Below are 25,782 nucleotides of genomic sequence, written 5' to 3' on the forward strand. Positions count from 1 at the left end.
GACTCTGGCAGCAAATGATCTTTTAGCACTCAGTGATAATTAACACCGTCAGGCATGCGTCGATTACGCAACAGTGGTAATTACATGCAAAGGCATCAACGCCACTTACTAGTTAGTCAGATACTTGAACTTCAAACAATCCCAACGCTGCTCATCAACCAACATTTGTTTCTCCAACAGTCATCTGACATTGATCTTGAACTTTTCACCGGAAGCTTTACATCAGAAGAAACACCAGTCACACTCGCACAAAGGACATCTCAGGGGACACACACACACACACACACACACACACACACACACACACACACACACACACACACACACACACACACACACACACACACACACACACACACACACACACACACACACACACACACACACACACACACACACACACACACACACACACACACACACACCAGTGGAACGCATTGCAGGTGTCAAAAAGAGAGGATGCAGATACTCAACATAAGACATAAGACTTACTTATTAAAGTGTTGTGTTGTCTTATGAGTTTTGCATAAAGACTGATGAAACATGTGAATGGAACCAATTTAGAATCAATTGCAAATTGTGGGGAAACGCTTGAAAAGCTTGCACATCTTTTGACACGTGTGCCATGTGAATGAGTTGCACTCATTTCTTTGTGAGAATGAATCACTCGGGGCTGTGTGAATGACTCACTCTTAATTATGTGACTGCCTGCGCTCCTCACATTAGCCAATTTCAGTACTAGCGGCTGCACATCTGGAATCTGTTTCATTATCCTGGTTGGAACTGGAATTGGCAACAATCTTTTTTTATTTTCTTTTTTTTCTAACCCCAACTCCTGCCATTAAGTTTTTTGTCCTCTATATGTTCCAAACTTCTTTCATTCCCCTTTGTTTCAGATATTCAGCAAAAAAAAAAAAAGAAAGAAAGAAAAAGACTATCGGGGCAAGCAAGATGCACTTATACATATAAATCTGTTCTTCCGTGGTTTGAATCAGTGGTTTTAGACCAGACTGTTGCAGTCACCAATTTTCTTCATCTTTGTGTTTTCCATCTTCTCTCAAGTACAAACAAAATATTCGGGTGCTCCAGATCTAACACAAGTCTTGGCCCGATCTTTAATTTTTAGTTCGATAACAGATTATAGATAAATTATTATACATCACGTTGAATAATTACATTCCTATTCAGTGATGCTACTGCACGTTCCTCCCATTGGCACACTACATACATACATACATATATACAGTGAAGAAAATAAGTATTTGAACACCCTGCTATTTTGCAAGTTCTCCCACTTAGAAATCATGGAGGAGTCTGAAATTTTCATGGTAGGTGCATGTCCACTGTATGAGAGATAACCTAAAAAGAAAAATCCAGAAATCACAATCTATGATTTTTTAACAATTTATTCATGTGATACAGCTGAAAATAAGTATTTGAACACCTGTCTATCAGCTAGAATTGTGACCCTCAAAGACCTGTTAGTCCGCCTTTAAAAGTCCTCCTCCACTCCACTGTATTATCCTGAATCAGATGCACCTGTGTGAGGTCGTTAGCTGCATAAAGACACCTGTCCACCCCATCCAATCAGTAAGACCCAAACATTCAGCATGCCTAAGAGCAAAGAGCTGTCCAAAGACACCAGAGACAAAATTGTACAACTCCACAAGGCTGGAAAGGGCTCCGGAGAAATTGCAAAGCAGCTTGGTGAAAAAAGGTCCACTGTTGGAGCAATCATTAGAAAATGGAAGAAGCTAAACATGATGGACAATCTCAATCGGAGTGGAGCCCCATGCAAGATATCACCTCGTGGGGTCTCAATGATGCTAAGAAAGGTGAGGAATCAGCCCAGGACTACACGGCAGGACTTGGTCAATGACCTGAAAAGAGCTGGGACAACTGTTTCCATGGTCACTGTTGGTAATACACTAAGACGTCATGGTTTGAAATCATGCATGGCACGGAAGGTTCCCCTGCTTAAACCAGCACATGTTAAGGCCTGTCTTAAGTTTGCCAATGACCATTTGGATGATCCAGAGGAGTCATGGGAGAAAGTTTTGTGGTCAGATGAGACCAAGATTGACCTTTTTGGTCATAATTCCACTATGCGTGTTTGGAGGAAGAAGAATGATGCGTACCATCCCAAGAACACCATCCCTACTGTGAAGCATGGGGGTGGTAGCATCATGCTTTGGGGGTGTTTTTCTGCTCATGGGACAGGACGACTGTACTGTATTAAGGAGAGGATGACTGCAGCCATGTATTGTGAGATTTTGGCCAAAAACCGCCTTCCCTCAGTCAGATCATTGAAGATGAGTCGTGGCTGGATCTTCCAACATGACAATGACCCAAAGCACACAGCCAGGAAAACCAAGGAGTGGCTTCGTAAGAAGCATATCAAGGTTCTGGAGTGGCCTAGCCAGTCTCCAGACCTAAATCCAATTGAAAATCTTTGGAGGGAGCTGAAAGTCCGTGTTACTCAGCGACAGCCCAGAAACCTGACTGATCTAGAGAAGATCTGTGTGGAGGAGTGGGCCAACATCCCTCCTGCAGTCTGTGCAAACCTGGTGAAGAACTACAGGAAACGTTTGACCTCTGTAATTGCAAACAAAGGCTACTCTACCAAATATTAACGTTGGTGTTCAAATACTTATTTTCAGCTGTATCACACGAATAAATTGTTAAAAAACCATAGATTGTGATTTCTGGATTTTTCTTTTTAGGTTATCTCTCATACAGTGGACATGCACCTACCATGAAAATTTCAGACCCCTCCATGATTTCTAAGTGGGAGAACTTGCAAAATAGCAGGGTGTTCAAATACTTATTTTCTTCACTGTATATATATATATATATATATTAGTGCTGTCAATCGATAAAAAAGTACTAATTAAATGCACAATCTTCTGTAATTAATTGCGATTAATTGCATTGTTTTTCTACTGATGACTGAAGCTTGTAATGGATATTTATTGAGGGAAAACCACGGAATTAATGTCGACTCAACACACAGAGACTATATTTAAATTCAAAGACTATTTTTATAACGTCCTTTTAGCTTTTGGTGAAACTGTTTCTCTTAAAGATCAGCAAAATAATGAAAACAAAAATAAATTATTATATAAGCATCTGACATAAGTCTGGGTTTTGTTATAATGCAGGTCCACCACTCTGAGAACTTGAATATTTCTAGAAACAAAGTTGTAAACTTATTACATGAACTAAGTGGCAACAATATACTGTAATACACACACACACGTATGCACACAGAGAGAGAGAGAGAGAGAGAGAGAGACCACTTTTACACACAGAGCACGCACGCATGCACACGCACACACAGTATAGAGGAGAGTCAGGGAAAGAGAGAAAGAAGAGAAATTAATATTTTACCATAATATATTTCCTCCAGCTTTAGCAGTTTGGTGGCTGCTGGTCAGCAAACAAGACAACATGCTGTTTTGCTGCGGAATTACTTCTGTGGTCGTTATAATTCGGCTTTATGAAGTAAAACTAATGACTTTCACTTTCCCAATCAGCCTTCGGGAAACTTTTAAAGTGAAACTTTCTGCCTTAATATTATTCCACGAGGTATTGTGCTGCTCTTGAGTCACGTTACTGCGCCCAGAGAAAAAATAAAAAATAAACACAAGTAAACAAAACTACGTTTAAAATTTTTTGGGGCGAATTAAATGTTTCAAATCAATTAAGCAAATTAAAACATGAAATTTTTGACAGCACTAACATATATATATATATACATACATATATGTATATATATATATATATATATATTGTATATATTTGTTTACGTGCGTAAACAAATGTGCTGGCGTATCTATACCTCCTCTACTGTCAATCCACACATCAGAATGAGGAAAGACAGAAGTAGAAGTTGCAACTTGCAGGTGTTAGTTGCTAATTTAGACATATTTCTTAAATTCATACAGCATATTTAGTCCTATGATAATGATTTAAGAATAGACCATTTCTCTCCTCGACATATTCTCCAATTAACACCCTTGAGTGATGATAATTTGAGTCTTCATTTATACTACTGGTAGTTCATCTTTAATGCCTCTCATTTTCAGACATTCCATAGATTTATGTGGTAAAATGAGTCTCTCTCATGTCGTCATGCAGGGTCTCTTAAGCCCCGTTTCCACCACAAATAGTGCAGGGATGGAACAGGAGCAGTACGGCAAAGCATAACCAGAGCCAAATCTGGTGCAGAAAGTCTGATTAAAATGTAGGCGGGGTTTAGAGCTCCACAGAGCTGTGACATTACAACAGTAATGTCAGCCGAGGCGACAGATCTGGACCTTATGAATCCTCTGTTGTTTACATCCTCCGCTTTGCACTAGTTGTTTAGTCATTTCTTTTGCAGCCACAGAGCTGCAGCTGCAACTTCCGTGTTGGTTCTGAGAAAGCGAACGTTGGCGCAGCTTTGTGACACCGGAGCCACTCCGGTGTCACAAAGCTGGTCGGCACAACACCGGTGTCGCGCCGCTGGATGTGACGGCCGCAACTTCCGCGTTGGGGCAGACATCGCGGACGCAATGCGAGGACAGACACTGGGGCTCTGAGCAGCTCCTGCCGCGACGAGTGGACTCGGTAGAGCATCGATTACGGCCACAGCGTCTGCTCCCGAGTCCCGGTCTCCGTCCTGCCTGGCGTCTGCTCTTTTGGGACCAACATGAATCTTGCGCAGGAAAAAAAAAAAGAAAAAAAAACAACCAGAGCAAAGCTGATTATGTTAACAACAGAGGATTCATTCAGACGACATATTACAATATTGAGGGCGTGTAGTAAATCTCTGACCAATCAGCAAATGGCTCCTCAAAATCAGACCCGTTCTGCTGTCCTGAGTACCTCAACGGAAGGGTGACCGAAAAGCGTCAACCTTTGGAGCCGTTATTTCAGTAAAATCTGCAATTCTTGCGGTGGAAACCCGAACCATACCGGACCATACCACTCCATTCCTGCACTTTTTGTGCAGTGGAAACGGGGCTTAAAACAATGAGTAAAAAAAATGATTGGAATAATAATAACATCTCTGTTATTATGGTCAGTTTTACACAACTTTACCACATGTTGAGATAATTCTCAACATCATATTACAATGAGATACGAGCTAATACAGCTTACCAGACTTATCGGCTGCATGTTGACTGTTACACAGAATATAGCTTCATTGAATTTGGTCTCCTCTCATGTCCCCATCTGTACCAGGAGGACTTCACCGAGTGTAGAAAGTAGATGATGGTTCATTGGAATTGTTAGTCTGGTGCAGGTCTGGGGGGAGGGGTAAGCACTACCTCACTGTGTCGCCCTCAAGAGCCAATCCATAACCGACAAATTATGTTTGTTAAGGCTTAAATTTAGAAGCTCCATAACCGGCACGCATGTACCACTTTCACATGCTCTTCTGCAGCTTTCGCTCTTCTCTTCACTCTTCATCATTAAGAAAATGACAGGATGTTTTTATTCACACGGCTCTAATTTATCTACTAGAAAGTTTCATAGGAATTCTTTATAAATCAGTGGTATAGTGGTGGCCATGTATAATACAAAAAAAATAATTCTGGCTTTTACTTCAAAACAAGCTGCTGGTAATGAAAAACAGACGTAGCACAAACAGAGATATCAACTGAGAAACTATGAATAGAAATGGAGAATGCTGTCATCTCCAGTTCAAGCCTCTCGGTAGCTGAAGGCCCTTCAGGGGAAACGCTTCATGTGATACTGAGTCAGATGAGTTTAGAGACACTCACAGCTGCTTTCCGGGGTTCAGCGAGCCTGAATCAATTTCACGATCGATGTCGGTGCGGAGGTCGTCCAGGGCGCCGTCGTCTCCAAAGGCGCCCCACTCAGTGTTAACGCACATCCGCCCCTCATCGCCGTCTATCAGGTCCAGGTTCCTCATGTGCTCCATGTAGCAGGCGTTTGTCCCCGTTCCTTCAGGGAAGAGATGACAGCATACAATTTACTTTCATTGAAAGAAATGTGAGGCAAAGTAATTTCACACAGCACCTGTAAGTTACAACCGTGTCCACAAACTGACCCTATTCTGCTAGTCTGACCAAATGGCTCTGCGGTGCAGCCGTCACATCAACAAACGACAGAAACTCGTAGGCAAGGAGCGCGACGGCCAAATGCACAGATGGTTCTGGAACAGCAGCAGCTGGACGGGGATCATTGGCAGTGCACTTACATCCAAACATTAAAAAGCCAATGTGTTATACACCAGAGAGATCTCTGTATGTTTTTTCATCTTCATGAAGCAATTTGTATTATTTTTTCATTTTATTCTTTAATAATGCAACTTTGGACCCGTTCAAACGTGTTGACGTTCGAGTGAAAAGAGAAAAGTTTGGTTGTGTGTTTGGGTGTCCGTTCACACGACAACCGAGCTCGGAGCCACAGAAAACGCATCTTTTTGAAAAAGGCTCCCAAGGTGGAACTTTTTGAAAACGCTCCGACTCAGTCATTGTGTAAACTGTGCAACTTTCTGAAAACAAAATCAACCAACAGCGCCAACTCGTGGCCTGGCATGCCAGCTATATTTTTTTCAGCGTTTCTGTCGTTCACTTGTAGACAGACATTGTTTTCAAAACCCTGGGAAACTTTTCTGAAACAAAATCGCAAAAAATGATGTCTTTTCACTTGAAACATTGTCCAGTAAACTCAGTTGCAACTTATATTCTGGAAAACATGGTAATAAATGTGGATGTGATGCATCAAACGTAACTCTGCACTGTTGACGGTGTGATAGGCTTGTGTGTGTTGATCCTGAAGATGCAGAGACAAAGAGGAAGTATTGGCCCAATGATGAGTTATCAATTTTGAAATGAAAAGAAAAGAAAAGAAATGAAATAAAGGAAGTGTTTGGAGTCCATACACACACAATCTAGATCTAGGTAGAGCTGTACCGAATTTAATTTGAAATGAGTAAAAGGAAAGGTTTTATCTGTTTTATCAAAGTAACATTGTGATCTTTTGACATTCCTTTAAGGATTTATTCACAATCCAAAATATTCTGCTGACTGGTTAATCTTTCAGGTTGTTCTTCCATCTCTTAAGAGGACATTAAGCTTTTTGTCCTGTTTGTGTTTGTTTTGTTTGGGAGTTTAGAAATGTTGACAATGACTGAGATGGAACAGCAACTGATTTATTTAACCTGCTAAAATCCCCATTGAGATCTGAACTTCTTTTTCAAAGTGCAAATAAAAGTTCTGAGATGTTCAGTTTTTTTCAGATGATCACTGTGATGACTGCAGATTATTTTTTTTTTCAATCCAATAAACTTGCAAGTTTAGAATGATTGAAATGGTGGAACTGGTAGGGGAAAAAAAGACAATGAGTTATTTAAAATCAACTTTATAAACAAAAGCAAAGCACAAAAGGCCGTGAATGTTTTCTAAAATCGCCTTGCAAATTCATAGCATCTCCCTGCTTAATTAAATTACGTATCTTGAGCCAAGAAGTCTTTCACAGTCTAAACTTTGTTTGGACGAACTGTGTGGAGAATCAAGACAAACTAATCAAACAGACAAAACTGCTCACCATGACTTTATGATTTCAAACATTATTAATCACTTAACTTTGATAAAGAACAAGCAATGTCCCATTTAGTTTAACAGAGGGACACAATAGAGTCTTAGTAGGCTCGTGTCTTGATTTGGAACCTTGTCAGTTCTTCAAATAGTTCAGAATCAGAATCAGAAAAAAACTTTATCCGCAAGAGGCAATTAGGTGGGCAAAGAGCGGTACATAAAGAGGCAGGAGAAACAAAAAAAAACATAAAAAAGAAGGGTGTTATTTCAAATCTATCATTATGAAAAAATGCAGAGTGAGTCAAGCACAAATTGGCTTCTGTGGCCTTTCTGGAAAGCGTTGTGACGCTTGTGACTCTAAATGTCAAAAGCTATTTTTGTTGCAATAATGGTTTAAACTGCTCACGATGTGTTCTATATCACTAAACAGCTATTATGTTCTTACTCACATAGCTGGCTGTACACAAAATATGCAGACAATGTATTCACCTGCCTGAAGGATATTTCCTTCCTGCTAAAGGTCATCCTCCAAAAAAAGAAAGGAAACATTAAATACTGCCCCGGAGCTGGATTTCCATTTAGGGATCTGCTATCCTTGGGCAGTATGTGCTTTTTAGTTTCTGAAATACGTGGTCAGGGATCACTTGAGAAAATAGACTTCTAAGATTTGCTGTTAAAATACAAAAAAATATCACACTGAGGAAATCCATTACTTGTTCAGAACAAGAGCTCTGCCATGAATTCTTCCTGTTGACATCCTCAAAAACATAATAACTGTGTGTGATGGAGGTGCACGAGAGCACAGGCTTCAAGAATGGAGTCTGCGGGACAAAACCACTCCACAAATCATTCAACACGAGTCAGAAAAGACATTCTGTAATTTCTTCATGAAACCACATGGTATTTCTGTGTCATTTCTAATTTGTCCACTAGGAGTTGCTTTGTTTATGTACAACAACGGGACAGACACTCAACAGCAAAAGGAAATGATGCTCGCCAAAAGATCCGTGATGCAGCAGAGAAATCCGTCCGGTTGCAAACAAATTAGCATGAGCCATGAAATCATACGTTACACAACAACATTTCCAAGTGAAAACTGGAAGATTTCATTGCAGTCTGAGTGTCTGTTTACACAAGCCATTGAAAACTATTTTTTGGAAACGGCTCCCAAGGTGGAATTTTTCGAAAACACTCCGCCTCCATAGAATCGGGGGAAAAACCCAACTTTTCTTAAACGCTACTAATGCCAAGGTAAAAACGTCTTCTGCACATGCTCAGTAGATGGACAATAGGAACAATGTTTCCCCCGTGTCCTGCCTTCCAGTCCACATTCTCTTGGCACTTGGTTCTCTGCTGCGTGTGTGTGTGGATTCATTACAAAAACCTAGCATGATAACTACATCATTTTCAGTGTTTCTGCCTGCTCTGTGGAAACAGACATTGTTTTCAAAACGTTGCTGTGTGAACATGAAACTTTGCTGAAACAAAAATGCAAAAACAAAGCATTTTCACTCGTAGTGTAAACGGGCCCCGAGGGAGAGCTTGTGATAACATTCATGCTCAAGGTTGCAGGAATGCTGTGTTTTCCAAAGCAGGGTGGTTTTGGCCACATTAGCATGAAGAGAAACACTTTGGTAGGTGGAATCTTAAATTACAAGTTGTTGTACTTGTATGTTTGGTATTAAAAATGATGGAAACTTTGGAATGTGGGGTGCATGTGGCTTCTGAAATTAATAACTGGGACACTTTAGCAGTGGATTCTTGTTTCTGATATTTTTGCTTCTTCATGCACGTTGAAAAAGTAATAATGCTGTACAGTTCAATCTTACTGCAACTTATAACGTTACAAATGTAGTTTAATTCAAATCATTATTATTTTTGCAAAGGAAAAATATTTGGACTGTAGATTCAAAGTCAGGCTGGACTTACCCACAATGAGGCCAATTTCACAGTGATGATCGTCAAAGCCACAAGTCATCATGGTTCCCACTGTGTCGTTGATAACTGCCACAATGTCAATGTCGAAATCCTGCAATAACAACAACTTTTAATCATGTTGCATTTATTAAAACAGCACGTGATTGATTGAAAACAAAGACTACTTGAATTAAAGGCATGGTAAATGTCACCAATTAAAGTTAGCCAATAATAAATCTTGTTCATCTTAAATCTGAAGCAAGTACAACAATAGAGGGTCTGTTAAAGCAAATGGAAACAGTCCATATCGTCATGCAGAAGATTAAGGAGAACATTAATTCAAAAGCCGAAATAAAGAACTATTCTGTGAACCAACCTCTCTCGTTCACCTTTTGTGTATCTCAACATATGTACAGACTCAATACAATGTCTGAGTGTCCTAAAAAGCACAATATAAAACCCATGCATTATTATTATTATCAAAAGAACTTTCTGTTTCAAGCCCTTTTAACTGAAATAACCATGGGATTGCTCATTCCCCAGACAAAATGATAAGCATCATCTGAAGCTGAAAGCTTTTCATCAGCAGATGCATCTGTGGACTGCTTTTGTCTTTGTGCTCAGTCGAGGCCTGTCACGATAACAAATTTTGCTGGACGATCAATTGTCCCAGAAAGTTTTGCGATAAACGATAATATTGCTGTTTTGATACCATTTTTCCACTAATATATTAAGAATGGCATAATAACGCAAGTATACCCTTTTAAAGATAAATAAACTTTTATTTCTTAAGAATGTTTAAAATTGGAATTGTGTTATGAAAAAAGACATTGGCAATATCCAAAATAAAGAATCATAACAACCTCATCTCTCCCTCTCCTCCTCACAGGGCTCTCATGCTGCACCCAGGTGCCCCGCCTCCCCACACAAGAGTGATTGACAGGCAGTGTTGGGAAAGTTTAGTTTCTACATAAACCAGTTCAAAGTTCAGTTCACAAATTTTAAAATGGACGACTTCAGTTCATAGTTCTAAATTCATAGTTCCAAAAATTAACTAGTTCATAATTCTTTCTTTTAAATATGTTGCTGCGAGCTTTGGAGTTACGTGATGCACCTGAACGCATCACCCATGTATTAGCAGCATGAACCTTGTTAACCCTTAAAAAGCCGCAGGGTTCAAAGCATGTAAAAAAAAAAAAAAGTAGCGGCTTGTTAAAACAACATTAAACTGTGAGAGCCGTTCACTAACACCAGGATGAGCGCCGCTCACAGTGACGTCTTTGGTAAATGAAAAATTATCGAGCCTGGCAAACTTATCGAGCTCATTTTTAATGATCCTGCAATTAATTGATTTATTGATTATCGCAACAGTTCTAGCTCAGTCTCTCCTCTGGAAGAACTCAGCAGGAGCTCTGGCTCCTTGTATTGGTTCAGTCCATTATGGAACTGTTCATGATCCGTGTCAGAGTTGTACGGTCCCTGGATGCATGCTCAACGTGAAACATTTTCAAGCTGCATGCATTGATCCTCGCTTGAAATCGGGACTGCTGACGCCTGCATGGTCCCAGAGCACATCCCCTGACAAACATCAACTAAAGCCCTTGAGCTCAGCAGAAATCTGAACCAATGTCAGAAGTCACTGTGACTGTTCCTCCGGCTGTTCTGTTTCTGTAGAACGGAGTTGGGCTTTCCAGACGTTGTGCAAAAACTCAGTGGTTGATCCACTAATCTGCCGTGTTAAGTGCTACTAATCACCCAGCTGACAAAACACAACAGTCATAATGACAGTGTGTGGGTTTAAAAAAACAGACAGAAACTACATGTCACTCAGAACAGCAGTCAGGAATGCTTTTACTCTGTTTCAGAGTGATTCTTCCGGTAATAACCATAGAGTAGAAGCAACATTTACAAAATAGGGTCGTGTGGATCGTGTTGCCGCCCACAAAGTGGAAATTTACTACACCATCCTCTGGGTCACATGGTGACACACATTTCCTACACACACAAGGTACTGAGAGGGTTTATTCAAAATATTTTCTGGAATGAAAATAGAAACAATGCTGCTTCTAATCCACCACTGCGGTTTAAACATCACCGTACAATAACAGGTCTGCCACCAGTTAGACTTAAAAATACATTATATTGCTCATAATATTAAATACTGAGTTCTCAATGCAATGTGTGCTTTTCTGTCTATAGGAGTCAAGTCACCTTTATTTATAGAGCACTTTAAAACAGCTATGGCTGAAGCCAAATTGCTTCACATAATAGACAAAAATAAAAATTACAATAGAAGTGAAATACAGTAAAACAAACAATAAGATTGGCAACAATAAAACCAGGCAGAGAGTCTCAAACATGGTTAAAAGTCAAGGAATAAAATTGGGTCTTAAGATTAGTTTTAAAAGTGGACAGTAAGGGGATTGTCTGACGGGCAGTGGTAGCTCATTCCACAACAGAGGGGCTGCAACAGAAAAGGCCCCGCCCCCTCATAGCTTTGGTTTGGACCTCAGTACCTCCAGAAGAAGCTGATCAGCTGACCGGAGAAACCGAGCAGGGGTGTAGGGGTGGAGCAGCTCAGAGAGGTAGGGCGGGGCCAGACAATTCAGAGATTTAAAAATAAATAAAATAATCTTAATATGAATTCTAAAATGCACAGGCAGCCAGTGGAGAGACGCCAAAATGGGCATTATGTGCTCCCTCTTACGTGCTCCAGGTAGAAGGTGGGCTGCAGCGTTCTGGACTAACTGGAGACGAGCGAGGGAGGACTGGCTGACTCCAACATAAAGTGCGTTACAGTAATCCAACCGGGATGTAATAAAAGCATGGATTACTGTTTCAAAGTGCTGCTGTGACCAAATGGTCTTCACCTTTGCCTTCTGAGGTGGAAGAAGCTGGACTTTACCACTGCCCTAATCTGAGAGTCCAATTTAAAATCACTGTCCATTCTAAAACCCAGGTTTAAAACCACTGGCTTCACATGTGGAGCCAGGGGACCCAGCAGGAGCCACTGGGCCCGGACACCATCACCTCACTTTTGTTTTCATTAAAACTTAGAAAGTTAAAAGCCATCCAGGCTTTAATGTCCTCAAGGCATGACAGAAGAGGAGACAGTCAGGAGGCATATTTCTTATTAAGCGGGACATAAATCTGGCTGTCGTCCGCATAGCAGTGAAAAGAGATGCTGTGTCTCCTGAGCAAAGAGCCCAGTGGAAGAAGGTACAGGGAAAAAAGCAGAGGCCCTACAATTGAGCCCTGTGGAACCCCATAGGGGAAAGGAGCAGAGGGTTCAGGGCCAGCAAGGCTAACACACATGGTTCTGTCTGCCAGATAGGACTTAAACCAGGCCAGAGCAGTACCACGGATGCCCACTAGGTGCTCCAACCGGGACATCAAGATGTCATGGTCCACGGTGTCGAATGCAGCAGTCGGGTCCAGCAGAACCAGAACCACATGAGGGATCAAATGCATTAAACTGATGTTCAATGAGAACTGTGCCATATGTTAACCTCACAAAATGTCAAGTGAAAACCTAACTCTTACTTTTTCCCCCCACACAAGTTCTCAGTGAAATAATCCCACCAGGCAGAGACATCTGCACGTGTTTACAGGTTATAATTGGTTTGCTGAAGCAAATGAAACTGCTGTGCAATTAACTAACTCAATATTATTCAATTAATATTGACTACTTGGTTGTTGGTTAATTATCTTTCCATGGTTACAAGGCAAATGTATAGAATCCTTTTCCCTTAAAAAAAAAAAAAAAAAAAAACCCAGAAGGAATGGGTTCAGTATTATCATATGGCAGGTCCTTGCATTACTTTTAATTGTCTCTGAGCTCCAGTTGCTGAGATGGTGGCAATAGTGTGTAGTAATGAACCGTGTCCACCACAGGCGAATCCAATAAATTAAGATGTGAAAATTCTAGTTTTTTTTTTTTTTTTTACATGAACAGATCTTTGAACTTATGATAACTGACTTTAGGGTGCTGAGAGTAATCTAAAGAGGAAGATGCTGAATGTTGAAGGTGAAATACATAGACTGAACAATGAGTGAAGGGATTACATGGAGAGAATGACAAGCCAGCTCAAGGTGAAGGATGTTTTTGTGCACAAGGCTCTAAAATGCTTTGGATGACAGTGAGGATGTTGTACTATAGGAGAAGCAGGCAGAACAGGAGTGGGAGAGCGGTGCGAGGATTACGCAAAGAGCACTGTACACTAGGGATGTCAAACGCATTATACTTGTGTGGAAAGAAATGTGAGGCATTTTTGGCACATGATAACCTCAAAACATTTTGATTCGTACAAGCTACGTTATGAATGAAGAAGTCTATGCTTGAAGGCAGTTGAAAAATGTGTATAAGACGATGGGTTGAAAAGTAAAAGGGTCATTCAATGTAATTCAAGTTGGGATCAAGGAAAATGAAGACAAAGACAGTATCAATTGAGCCCAATCTGCTTCTACATCCGAGGTAAAGTCCATGATTGTCCGATGTCTCTTCCCACCCTTCAGTGAAAACTTAATTTAAGACACAACTAAATAAGGAACACAAGTAAATAAATAAATAAAACTGAATTGAACGGGAAAATTAATGCGTAAATAGTTAAGTAAGAGAAAAAAATAAAAATAAAGCAATGGAAAAAGACATACAGAAAATAGACGGGGGGCATCTAGTTGGTTTCTGGGTGAATAGTAATGTTGGACAGGTGTTTTATAAAGGGTTGTCAGGATTCATTGAAAACAGAACTTGAGTTGGTGAGTGAAAATCAAAACTTCTCCAGCTTAATGTGGTGTGGGAGGAAGAGAATGTTTCCATTTGAGCAAGATAAGGCGTCGGGCCAGTAGCGTTGAGAAGGAGTTTCATCACAGGTAGATTAGCTGCTGTAATTGGAGGGGACCCGAACAGTGCAGTACAGGGTTCAGGTAAATGTTCCACCTCAAGCACTGTAGAAAGGGTGTCAAAAATCTGCTGCCAGAAGCCAGTGAGGTTTGGATTGGATCAGAACATGTGTGTATGGTTGGCGGGTGACTGTTTACATCTAGTACAACTGTCACTGGTGCCTGGGTACATTTTTGCCAGTCGAGCATTTGTGTAGTGCATTCTAAGGAGAACCTTGCGTTGCAATAAGCCGTAATCAGCACATATTGAGGAGGAGTGAACTAGCACACGAATTTGGTCCCATCGGCTGTCTAATATACGGTAGACGTTCCTATTTCCTCCTCCCAGGTCTGTTTCAGTTTGATCATCTGGCTTGGGTTGAGGGAGTCAATAGAGTTGTACATCACTGAGATGGAGCGTTCCTGTGCCAGGCCGAGAGAGAGCAGTGAGTCAATAGGAGACCAAGGTGCCTGGCTTGAAGAAAATGGAAGAAGTGAGAGTAAGGTAGTTCAAGTTTCATGGTTACAACAAGCTCCATAAAATCAGTAAATATGTTAGATAAAGACTTTAAGATCCTTGATATGGAGCAGGCCCTGGTTTCGCCAGATTTGAAATGCAGGATTTGATAGGGAGGGCAGGAATAGATGGGTTTTAACAACCGGGGCTAAAGTTGAAGGGTTATTCAAGCCATGCTTACGGAGCTGCAGGCAGATTTTCAATGAGTGGTTGACAACTGGGTTCTGAGAGATGTTGTGAATCTTAACAGCGAGGCGAGCGGTGAGGAGGGACTGTAGAGAGAACCTTGAAGATCGCCGTTCTAGTTGAGCCCATGAAGAACCTGTGTCGGCTTCCTTGTCCAGCCAATAACAGAGCTTATTAATATTGCTCGCCCAATAGTGTTGTTTAATGTTATGTATTGCAAGACTGCATAGCTTTTTGGGAATTTGTAGAATAGTTTTTTTGATGCGGGGAGTCTGGTTCAACCACAAAAATGACATTATTGTCTGGTCTAACTGTTGAAAAAATGATTTTCTTATAAAAATTGGAATGTGTTGGAACAAATAAGGAACTTTAGGGAGATTCACCATCTTCACCAAGTTGCCTCTGCCAGTTAGAGAGAGGGGAAGAGAAGACCAGCAGGACATATCCAGCTTGCTCTTGAAGAAGAACATTTACCTCAATGCCTAGGTATTTAAACCCCTCCGGGACTGTTCTAAATGGAAAAGAGGACAACGGCATCATCCCAGACAGGTGGTTGATAGGGAGGAGGTCACTTTTAGAGAAATTTAATTTATAACCTGAGTATGAGCCGAATTGCAGGGTTTGATATATATAATAATAGATCATCCACATTTAGTGAGAGCTTATGAGTGATGGTAATTCTGGTGATGCCGACAAATTTCTCTTCGACAGCTAGAGCAAATAGGAGGGGGGAGAGGGGGCATCCCTGTCTTGTGCCCTGGAGAAGGGGGATGGAGCTGTTTTGAGGATGTGCGCGGTTGGGGACCTATAAAGCAACAAAATCCAGGCAACAAAGTCGTGGCTGAAACCAAATTATGACAGGACGTAGTATAGGTATTCCCACTCAACCCTGTATGTAGCACACTTTTATCTTGAGTGTGCCAAAACGCTAAAAAAGCGCCATAATAACCTTTGATTGGCCAAAATCAGCTTGTTTACGTGAATCGGCGTTATCATGTGGACGGCCCCTGAGAAAAACTCTGCGTTTGCAAATAAAGGGGGGTAGGCGGAGATTCACGTCACAATTCCTGACGTCTTGCTTTTTAAATATATCTGGTTTAAATGACCTTCCTCTTATCATCACACAGACTGGGGATGAATGTCCGATTAAAATACTTACCCCTCGTTTTTTGATGGACTTCCTCAGAAGGCTAACCACATCTTTTCCCTCCACTCCACTCGACCTGAAGCCTTTGGTCCAGGACATTAACACACTCTGCAAATGAGAGCACACAGACGGACAGAAGCAAGGTCAGGAAGATGTTGGGAAAGAAATGATCAAACATTTGAGTAAGTATCCAGAATGTGGGCGATTGGAGTTCAGTAGGGGCTGTTAGAAGCATGGCTCCACTGATTGGGTTATCAGACCATCAGAAAGCAGCCCCTGGAGTGGTTATGACGAGCTCTGCTGTCAATCATGTCCCTCCAGTGGTTCCGTTATCCTGCACTGTCTTCCTAAAGGTACACTATACTAGAAGCTTTACTGAAACTATAAATATATTGAAATTGCTTCAATTTGAATTAAAAGTAATAATAAAAAAAAAAAACTGCTCTATAAACCTGGGTGTTAGTACTTCTGGAAGAAGTTCAGTATTAATAAGGTTATGCAACATGTTGATCCCAAAACTGCCTTCAAGCATAGACTTCTTCAATCATAATGTAGCTTGTTGGAATCAAAATGTTTTGAGGTTATCATGTGCCAAAAATGCCTCACATTTCTTTCCACACTGGCCAATCAGTCTGGCAGCTTTGGGTGGGACAGAGGATGTGGTTGATTAGTCCATGAGGTTTCAACAAGTGCTGTGTCCAAATGTTACTTAATTGTGGTTTTAGGTCATCAAACACATCTGTATGACAGGTATCAATTACATTTTGTTAGTTACTCTTTCTTCTCTGCTGGACCATTTACTCACCATTTGAGAGGTTAAGATAAGCAATCAAAAGCCAAATCTGCAGAATGAGTAAGAGACTCGTGTGCCCATAGAAATCAGTCACTGTATGAAGTAGGGGTGAGTTTGTAAAAACATGCTTAATGCAACAGCTATGGGAGAAGTATTTTGGACATTTCATTGCATTGTGCACTAGAATGTATCTGGCTTCATGCTGAGATTGCAATCATTTTCTGTATTTATGGTTTGGTTTTGTGAAATTAGGCATTTTTATCATGTTCACCCTGCGCCACAACAAAGAAAACCTTTACAGCTTAAATTTAAAGGCACTATTTTACTGGTTCGGTCCACTCAAGATGGAACAGGGCTGAATGTGGCTCCTAAAGTATAATATAAATAAATTATAGTTTATCTCGTCTTAATCACTTGCAAAAACCTGTTTGTCCATCAGCTGGCATCCAGTATGGCAAATGAGCAAATGGAGGAACCTGGAGAACAAGAATTTGCAGTAAAGTAATGCAAAAAAAAAAAAGAAGAAAAACCTCAACCCAGTGTCTTCCATTCATCAGAACCCATCAGTTACCATTTCACAGGAGGAGTTTGTGATAACAGAATATGTCCTGTCATTGTGGTCAGTCCCCCGCATTGCAGTGGTAATAAAACACACTCAGAATTATCCACAATCACATTTCAGGGCTTTTGGTAAAAACTTTGTATCAAGTCATAAAACGATAATGATGTAGAGACAAAGACATTTTATATTATTTTGGGATAAAGTTCTTCAAAATAGCTGCATCATAATGTGATGTCAAAAACGTACGTCACCCTGTGCGACTTCCACACTGGGTGAACGCATGTCTTGGAGAAAGTTGGTACAAAATGGCACTTTTCTTTCATTGTTACACAAACCAGTCCCCAGTTTCATTTGAACTCTTTACAAAACATTGTGGACACTGTGTACTACGTTTGAAGGTCGTACGCAGGCGGCGGTTTCAAGTATCGCTTCTTCTGCACTTTCAGTTTGAGGACAGACTTTTCTTCTGGCTCGCTGGCATGTAAGAAATATGTGAAAAAGCAGGGGAGTTTAAAACCTGTTTGGTTAGACTGTTTTGTTTTGTCCACATAGTGTTCATGCCAAAATAGACATCAGATTACTCATCTACAAATGTTTTCTTAAACGCTTGCCTTTGTTGAGAATCCGTCTCGAGTCACATCACAGCCAAACCCACTGACACCAATCTCCACCACCACCTCCTTCGCCCAGTTAAACCAACCATCCACAAAGTCATGTTAAGTCATTGAACCTATTACCTTGTCACACCTTTGCTTCTGTGCTGTGCTCTTGGGTCCAAATTCCTGAGTTATGACAGGTGATACATTTTTATCCTGGAATGAGCAACAATGAGGCCACCCTGCATCCTCAGTTTATTTGGAAAACGGCTGAAGTCGTGATGAACAAGTTGACAGGATGACAGACCAGCGTGTCACCCGACACCGCAACTGAACCAGAACAGAAAATCTCTCACCTCGTCCAACTTGGTCTGAAGACAAGGGAAGGAGAAGGTGAAGCCCAGAGGGAGTTTTCTGTCTTTAATGCCCAACTTTTCCAAAAATGTAGCCAGGCAGTCAGCGACGTGATCGAATAACTACAGGAGACAAAACAACAAATGTGTTATAACACACCAGCAGATTAGTGAGTTTAAACGTCACCACAGTGTGTTTGCATAGATGCTGCAGATATTTACTCAATACGTGAGCAGTCTTTATCCAACACTGGTAATTGACAAAGTTTTCAAAGAGCACAGAAGCATTTTGCTCAATTTGTTTAGCCTAAAGCTTTGCATATGGCAAACAACTTAGACGAGCAGAAAACGAGGTTACAAAAAGGCGTATTACAGGTTTATTGTTAGTAAAACAGAGCTTCCAGCTGCTTTAAAGACTGATTTAGTGCAGAAATAAAATGCTGTTGGTGAGCAATGAAGACTTGATTTTCCGTGTGTAATAACTTCTAAAACACGTACAAACATGCAGCATCTCATCTCCATTACTGTCCCTCGATATTATCTGCGTCTTGTGATTTGTACCAAAGAGTGTGCCACCTCCCACACATGGGTTTGAAGGTCTCTGAACGGTGAGCCCACAGGTTTGACGTCAGCATAGAAAAATTGATTTGAAAATATTATTTATGGATTTGAAGAAGTGGACTTTCACCAAGACAGAAGATAGAAATCGTTGAAAAAAAAAAAAAAAAAGATTCAGCAAGATATCAATAGTTAAAGTGATATTCAGATCTGACAGAGACAGTAGGTGAGAGAGAGAGAGGGAGACATGGAAAGAAATGGACATACAGAAGTCAAGCCAAATGAAAAGAAAAACAAAGAGAGAGATGGCCGGGAAACTCAAATTAGAGTCACTAATCTTCCACACTGAGTTGGATACGAGATTTCAAGGACCATGAGGACCTCAGGGACAGACAGACAGAGAGAAACTGACATGTACAAGATAAGACAGAGACAGAGTGCGGCCTCCTCCACATGATAATATCTCAAGTGAGAAACCTTGAACGGTCATCAAGGTTCAACCCATTAGACTTTGGGAGCAAACAGCTCCTGGGGAGGTCAGATAGTTACTCCAATCGTAGACACGCTGAAGAATGGGAGCCAATAGAACATCATTCACCTTAATATTTCAACAACATGGAGCAGTCTAAACAATCATGACAAATGATGGAAGGAGTGTTGTGGTGGATCAAATAACCAGTGGTTTCCATGGTGACCAATGTGGCGTTGGTGAAGGTATGCTCTCTACCGAGTGCCTGATCTAGTTTATGTAATGAAACCACACACACACGCACGCGGAGAACGGTACGCTATAAACATAGTGCATGGACCTTCGTATGGACAGACAAGGAAGTTGGATAGCAATTATGACTCAACTACAAACCTGCCAAGTCCCAGGAGAATATGGACTGGGAGTCATGACTCTGGCAAACGTTGTTATTGTCCGTCTACTCGCACATGTGCAGAAGAACTCTTTATACTACGGAACATGGAGGGTTGAAGCTGCGTTTTCCCCCCGTGTACACCTTCTAAACGGAGCACTTTCAAAAAGTTCAACTTTGACAGCCATTTTGAAACGGTTGCATTTTCACTGGCTCCAAGTAGTGTAGTCGTGTAAACAGACGAACGAACCTTTTCGGTTTTCACTTGAAAACGTTGTTGGTGTAAAGAAGGCCTCAGAGAGATATAAACAGATCAGAAGAGATAGATGAAAGAAAAGAAAGAGCTAAACAAAAAGTTGGAAACAGACAAAGTGATGGAAGAGATAAAGATTTTTGAGGAATTCAATTCAATTCAATTTTATTTGTAAAGCGCTAAATCACATCAACAGACATCTCAAAGCGCTCTTACAATGATAGAGTACAACAGAACCCAACTAAACCCTTCCAAAGCAAGCAGGTGTAACAAGCAACAGTGGCCAGGAAAAACTCCTTCACATGGAGAGAAGTTCATAAGAAGTCCCTCTTCAGGAAGAAAGCGTGGGGCGGACCCTAGACTCTGGAAGGGCGGCCATCCGCCTTGACCGGTTGGGGGGAGAAGTACATGGGATAGGACAGGGAGAGAGAGGAATAGAAGAGGGAGAGAGAGAGTGGCAGACAGGCCAGATAAATACAAATACTAAGAAAAGGAATCACGAGGAAAGGTTCTCACCTCAGCCCCAGAGCCTCTCATGATGTTTTCAGGAATGTCATAAATCTGATTTTCCATTTCCACCTTCTGCTTGCCGTTACCCATAACCTTAACCAGGAGGACTCGAAAGTTGGATCCACCCAGGTCCAGGGCCAAGAATTCACCTTGTTCTTTGAACACAAATAGAAATAGATGTCAAAGGAAACACACACAACATTCCATCTTAAAGTGATAGAAACAGTGGTTTTGACTTTGTTATGCGGATAATGGAAGGATGAGCAAAGAGAGAAAATCAGCTAAAGGTTCCTCAACCATAAAACTCATATCACAGAGTATTGGAGGATTTATATGGAGAATGTCATCTGGAACACAAGGTAATGTTTCCGCTTTTAAGGCCACAACGTCTGAACAAAGTGTTGCTTTTGAGTATTTTTTCAGTCGAACAGAAAAAAAAAAGAATCTAAAATGTTTTTCTACAAATCTCTGAGGCCAGAACAAAATGAGAAACACCAAGGCCGTGAGTTGACCTGCTCTCAAACTAGGACTAGTGCCTTTGTTCTGTTCAAATTGATGTTCTCTGTAAAACTTAACCCTTTTTCCTCGCCTCATTCTTCTCAAATTATAGCGTTTGAAAGGCTGTATGATCAAAAAGCTACCGAATGTTCTCTGCAGAGGTGGCACCAACCACAGCTCTGCCTTTGTCGACTCGATTCTTTTTGAGATGATGAAAAAAAAAAAACCCGAACGGCTACAGAAGCATATTGCATCCAAAAGTTTGTACATGAATACAAAGATACAACGTACTGCATCCTGTAATCTCTCAAAAACAAACGAAGAATGAAAAGTTATTCATTCGTTCATTCATTCTTGCCCAGAAACTATTTTGTGGCCATTTATTTTCTTTAGGTTGAACTTATTTCCTTTTCTTTTCTTGTTGGACTCAAACTTTACAATCAGAATCAGAAGTACTTTATTAATTCCAGGCGGATCTTTTTTGCCAAAGCTCCATGCAGAATGAACAGGATAGTTAAATAAAGTAATATTAAGTTAAATGTCAATATATATACAGGGTCAAGCTCAGCGGGGACTGTTGCAGCATTGCAGTGTGATTTAACAGGCAAACACAACACACACTATTTACAGGGAGGAGTTTGAGAGTCTTATTGCCACAGGAACGGAGGATCTCCTGGCGCTCTCTTCTGCACTTTGGTGGTTTGAGTCTGAAGCGGAAGGTGCTTCTGCTGCTGACCAGGACTTCCTGGAGGATGAGAATCATTGATCCTCCTCCCGCCTCCGCCCGCCTGCACCGAGTCCATCTCCACCCACCACATCTAATGAGTTTGTTGAGCCTGTTGGTGCCAACCTTGAAATATTTCTAATTCCATCATGATGAAGCTCTTAAACAAAGCAAGAATCTTTTCATTGTTCAGCATAATATTATTTTGGTGTGTTTGATGCAACAACCTCTGGTATTCTGAGAAAAGAACATTCTTGTTCTGTATGCAATTCGCAATTGAAAGCAAATTGCGTCTCTTCCAAATCTTCAATTGGCCACTTTCAAGGAGAACGGTTTGAATACACATGCCATTCATTTGGACCGGGGATACACTTCATGCAGAAAGGTCAGGCAGCGTCTGACTATGCACTCAACAAAACTACTTCAAATTTGTACGGGGGAACTTTTTTTTATCATCATTATCAGGGAAGTGGCATTACCAGTTCCATCAGGAGTGGAGCGCACAAACGTGGGCAGCATCTTAACGGCGGCTGTGGGGTTGGTGTCTCTGCAAAGCCCTTTGTCCATTTCTCTGCGAAATCTCATCGACACGTCCATGACGAGCTGATCTGACAGCTGGAAACGATGCAGGAATTTGTCCACCTGGAAGAGGAAAAGTGTATCTCAGCGCATCTCATCCAGTCTAAACATTTCAACACAATTTCTGAGGATCGGGAAAGAAATGAAGTTCAGGTATAATATACCTGCACGCATTTAAAACAAATAAATAAATACTGGGTCATTTGGTGGCACTCCCTTTATAAAAGTTAGAAGTTCTGTTTTATTTTGCAATCTTCTTCTCGTTCTTTTGGCAGTTTTCTTTGAATCCGTCTGTATGACACGTTAGATATTCGACACTTAAAAGTTGCTGATGAAGGCCTTGCAATTGTCATCTAATACATTTTCTCTCTTTTCTGTCCCTTTATGCAGAATGATAAAGCTGACCGGAGGCCACCGCTGACTTCGGTTCTTGTCATTTTAAAAAAAAAGGCGATTTTCTTTTCATTATTGCCAAAACTAGCTTGTGCAAGCTTTGTTGTATTTTTCTTTTTTTAATATAATGTTGTAATACACAAAATCTACCTTAATGTTAAATAGCTGCAGATAATAAACTATCAAATCACAGGTTGGTATTCAGCAATTACCAAGGAGTGTGAAACCAAACTTAGAGCAATCACAAGGAAAGGGGGCAAAGCCCAGACATTCCAATAATACATATAGTTATTTGTTCACTGCTTCAGGTGTGGATTGATTGTTGGAACAAATATTCAGAGGAGGAACCAGCTTCAACCAGGGAAATTTACTTAAGCTCAAATGACCAAGTGCATCCTGCTGTGGCATTGAAAGTGCCTCCATAGGTCTGAGGCTGTGTACCATCTCCGAAAAGGCCTTACTGTTCTCATATGTGCAGTTTATCTAAACACAAGATAGAAAGAAATAGGTATGAAAAAATACTGTCAACTAGATAGCAACTACAACAGCACAAAAAACAGATAGTCCACAAACTGATAGAAATGTACTATGAAAAGCCACAAAAACAACTACATGCAAAATGATGATACAGAAGGCACAGAAATGAGAAAAAGATACGGAAAACTAACACAAAACAACATTTAATGTGTAAAACGAGACATGAAATATGTAATGCACATGAAAAATAAGCAAAGTGAGACATAAAGAGTTGCCGAACAACAAGAAAATGAAATGAGATAACTACAAAGCACCACAAAATAACAAATGCAAAGGTGCACATGGAAGAACACACATGGAAGCCAGTGAGATGTAGACGGACAACAATCATATAAACATGCAATATGTGTCAAAAAGATGTATAATGATCAGAAAACTACTTAAGAAATACAGAAAACTGCCACAATCAGTAAAAAGAACTCAACAATTCTAAACATGGCAAGTCAACCAATAACTATATGATGCAGATAGGAAAGCAGGAAAATGTCAGAGATGCAGTACAAAAGGAATTTGACAGAAAACAAGAACAAATGAGCATGAAATGGTCAGGAAAAGGTGCAAAGGGACACAGGGCAAAGACAAACTGTAGACAACTATAAACAATGCTACAGAAAATGTCAAACTACGAAATTATTATAAAATAAATACGAGACAAGACATTCGAGAAGCTGGACGTATGTAAAATGTGGTTATTGAATACTGGAGAAGTTTAAAAAGTTTTACTTCTTCCAACTACTTTTCAGACATTTTGTATGTTTTCACAAACTAATTTATCATGAAAAAGAAACCCACCACCAAGAAAGGTCAAAACAAAGATATACACACGGTCACGAGTCACAAATCTTCCCATGAAGACACTAAACAACCAAAAACAAACGCACAACTGCGATAAGGAGACGAACAGAAGACAAAGGGGGGCGGCGCCTTTCTCCTCCCGCGACTCCTTTAACACACGCAAACAGCCTTAAAACGAACTCTTTGACCCCCGCAGGCTTCCGCACCTCACAGGGGGATTGAAGTACCAAATCACGGAACCACAGATGCGCAGAGGAGCGCCTCCCACACGGACACTCACTTTCTGCGCCTGCTCATCATGGACGTCTGTGCAGCAGTTAGCCGGTAAACTTGAGGCCATCATCCTCAGTCTGTGGTGTTTGGCGTCTTCGTGTCCTCCTGCCTCGCGCGAGAACACCGAGTTCACCTCAACGGCACACAAGTCCGAGTGTCTGACGGGAAAACACGACGCTGCTGTCGCCAATCGCTGGGGTATCCGAACTTTTGAGGGGAGTAATCGCGTCTTGAGACACGGAACACGACCTGTCACACAAACTTCCAGCTTCCGGGAGTTTACGGGCTTGTGACGTCATCTCCACCGAGGGCGCTGATTGGCTGCAGTGAAGGCGCGGTCCAAAACTTTTTATATAAGTATTCATATAATTATGTACTCAATTCAAATTACCTCGGGCAAAGTCATAAATATATAACAATAACACACTGTGATATTTACCGTATTAAATTTTAAAACTATATTTTTATTATTATAAAATTATTTGAAAACTACTTCAAGAGGAGCATTTACAAAAGACAAATTATGATGATGATTATTATTATTATTATCATTCGTTCCACACCTGTCAAAACCACCACAAATGTGTGTGTGTGTGTGTGTGTGTGTGTGTGTGTGTGTGTGTGTGTGTGTGTGTGTGTGTGTGTGTGTGTGTGTGGGTGTGTGGGTGTGTGGGTGTGTGTGTAGGTTTGAATTTCATGACACTTTTTCCTTCACAGCCGGGAATGTCACTTTTCTGATTTCACTCCTAGACAGGGTATAACCATCTTTGCCACATAATTTCTAAAGTACCACAGAACTGAAAATGATTTGTGCATTAGGATGATTCTACCACCAAATGTACATCAGTGAAAAGGAAGTGGATGTTTTAATTAAAGCTCCAGGGTAAGCTGCCGGATTATTTAATTGTATTAGCTATGCTGCACAAATATACATCTAAAATAACTTCTTTTTGGGAATCACTTGTGTTGTTTTTCTTGTTTCAGAAAATTAAAAGGGACTACAAACTAATGGCTGAAGTACAGACTGTGATACAAGGAAACATGCAAGAAAATACATTTTAAAGTGATTATTCTGTGATGCTGTGATACAACATACAGCCCATTACACTGATGTCATCTTGTTTCTTTCAGGTTTTGCAGACACTTGCAGGCACAGGAAACTCCACGGGGAATGTGGTATCCCCATCTCTAGACCTTACAATGGAGAGGAGGTTTTTGTCTCTTATTTTCAGTTGGTGCACACATAACCTTCTCCGGGGAAATGAAAGCATAAAATGAAATATGCCCTCTCCTATAT

At 40.7% G+C, this 25,782-nt stretch overlaps 1 protein-coding gene across 3 annotated transcripts in view; it reads right to left on the bottom strand.

Moving 5' to 3' along the window:
• hk2 (hexokinase 2) overlaps positions 1-24,776 on the bottom strand; it is a 76,095-nt gene extending 51,319 nt beyond the window's left edge. The window contains exons 1-8 of one of the 3 annotated variants that reach the window (XM_080468153.1): positions 24,493-24,776; positions 22,388-22,550; positions 20,693-20,841; positions 18,509-18,628; positions 18,294-18,338; positions 16,214-16,309; positions 9,483-9,582; positions 5,772-5,955 (exon numbers count right to left, since the gene is read on the bottom strand). In XM_080468153.1, the coding sequence (XP_080324279.1) occupies positions 5,772-5,955; positions 9,483-9,582; positions 16,214-16,309; positions 18,294-18,338; positions 18,509-18,628; positions 20,693-20,841; positions 22,388-22,550; positions 24,493-24,555 (920 nt within the window). In that variant the 5' untranslated portion in view covers positions 24,556-24,776. Of the gene's footprint in view, positions 1-5,771; positions 5,956-9,482; positions 9,583-16,213; positions 16,310-18,293; positions 18,369-18,508; positions 18,629-20,692; positions 20,842-22,387; positions 22,551-24,492 lie in introns of all 3 variants that reach the window. The other 2 variants (XM_080468152.1, XM_080468154.1) reach the window with 2 other exon arrangements.
• Positions 24,777-25,782: the final 1,006 nt, after the last annotated feature.

The sequence above is a fragment of the Lipophrys pholis genome (assembly GCF_963383615.2).
Source record: "Lipophrys pholis genome assembly, chromosome: 7".
NCBI classification, from domain to species: domain Eukaryota; kingdom Metazoa; phylum Chordata; class Actinopteri; order Blenniiformes; family Blenniidae; genus Lipophrys; species Lipophrys pholis.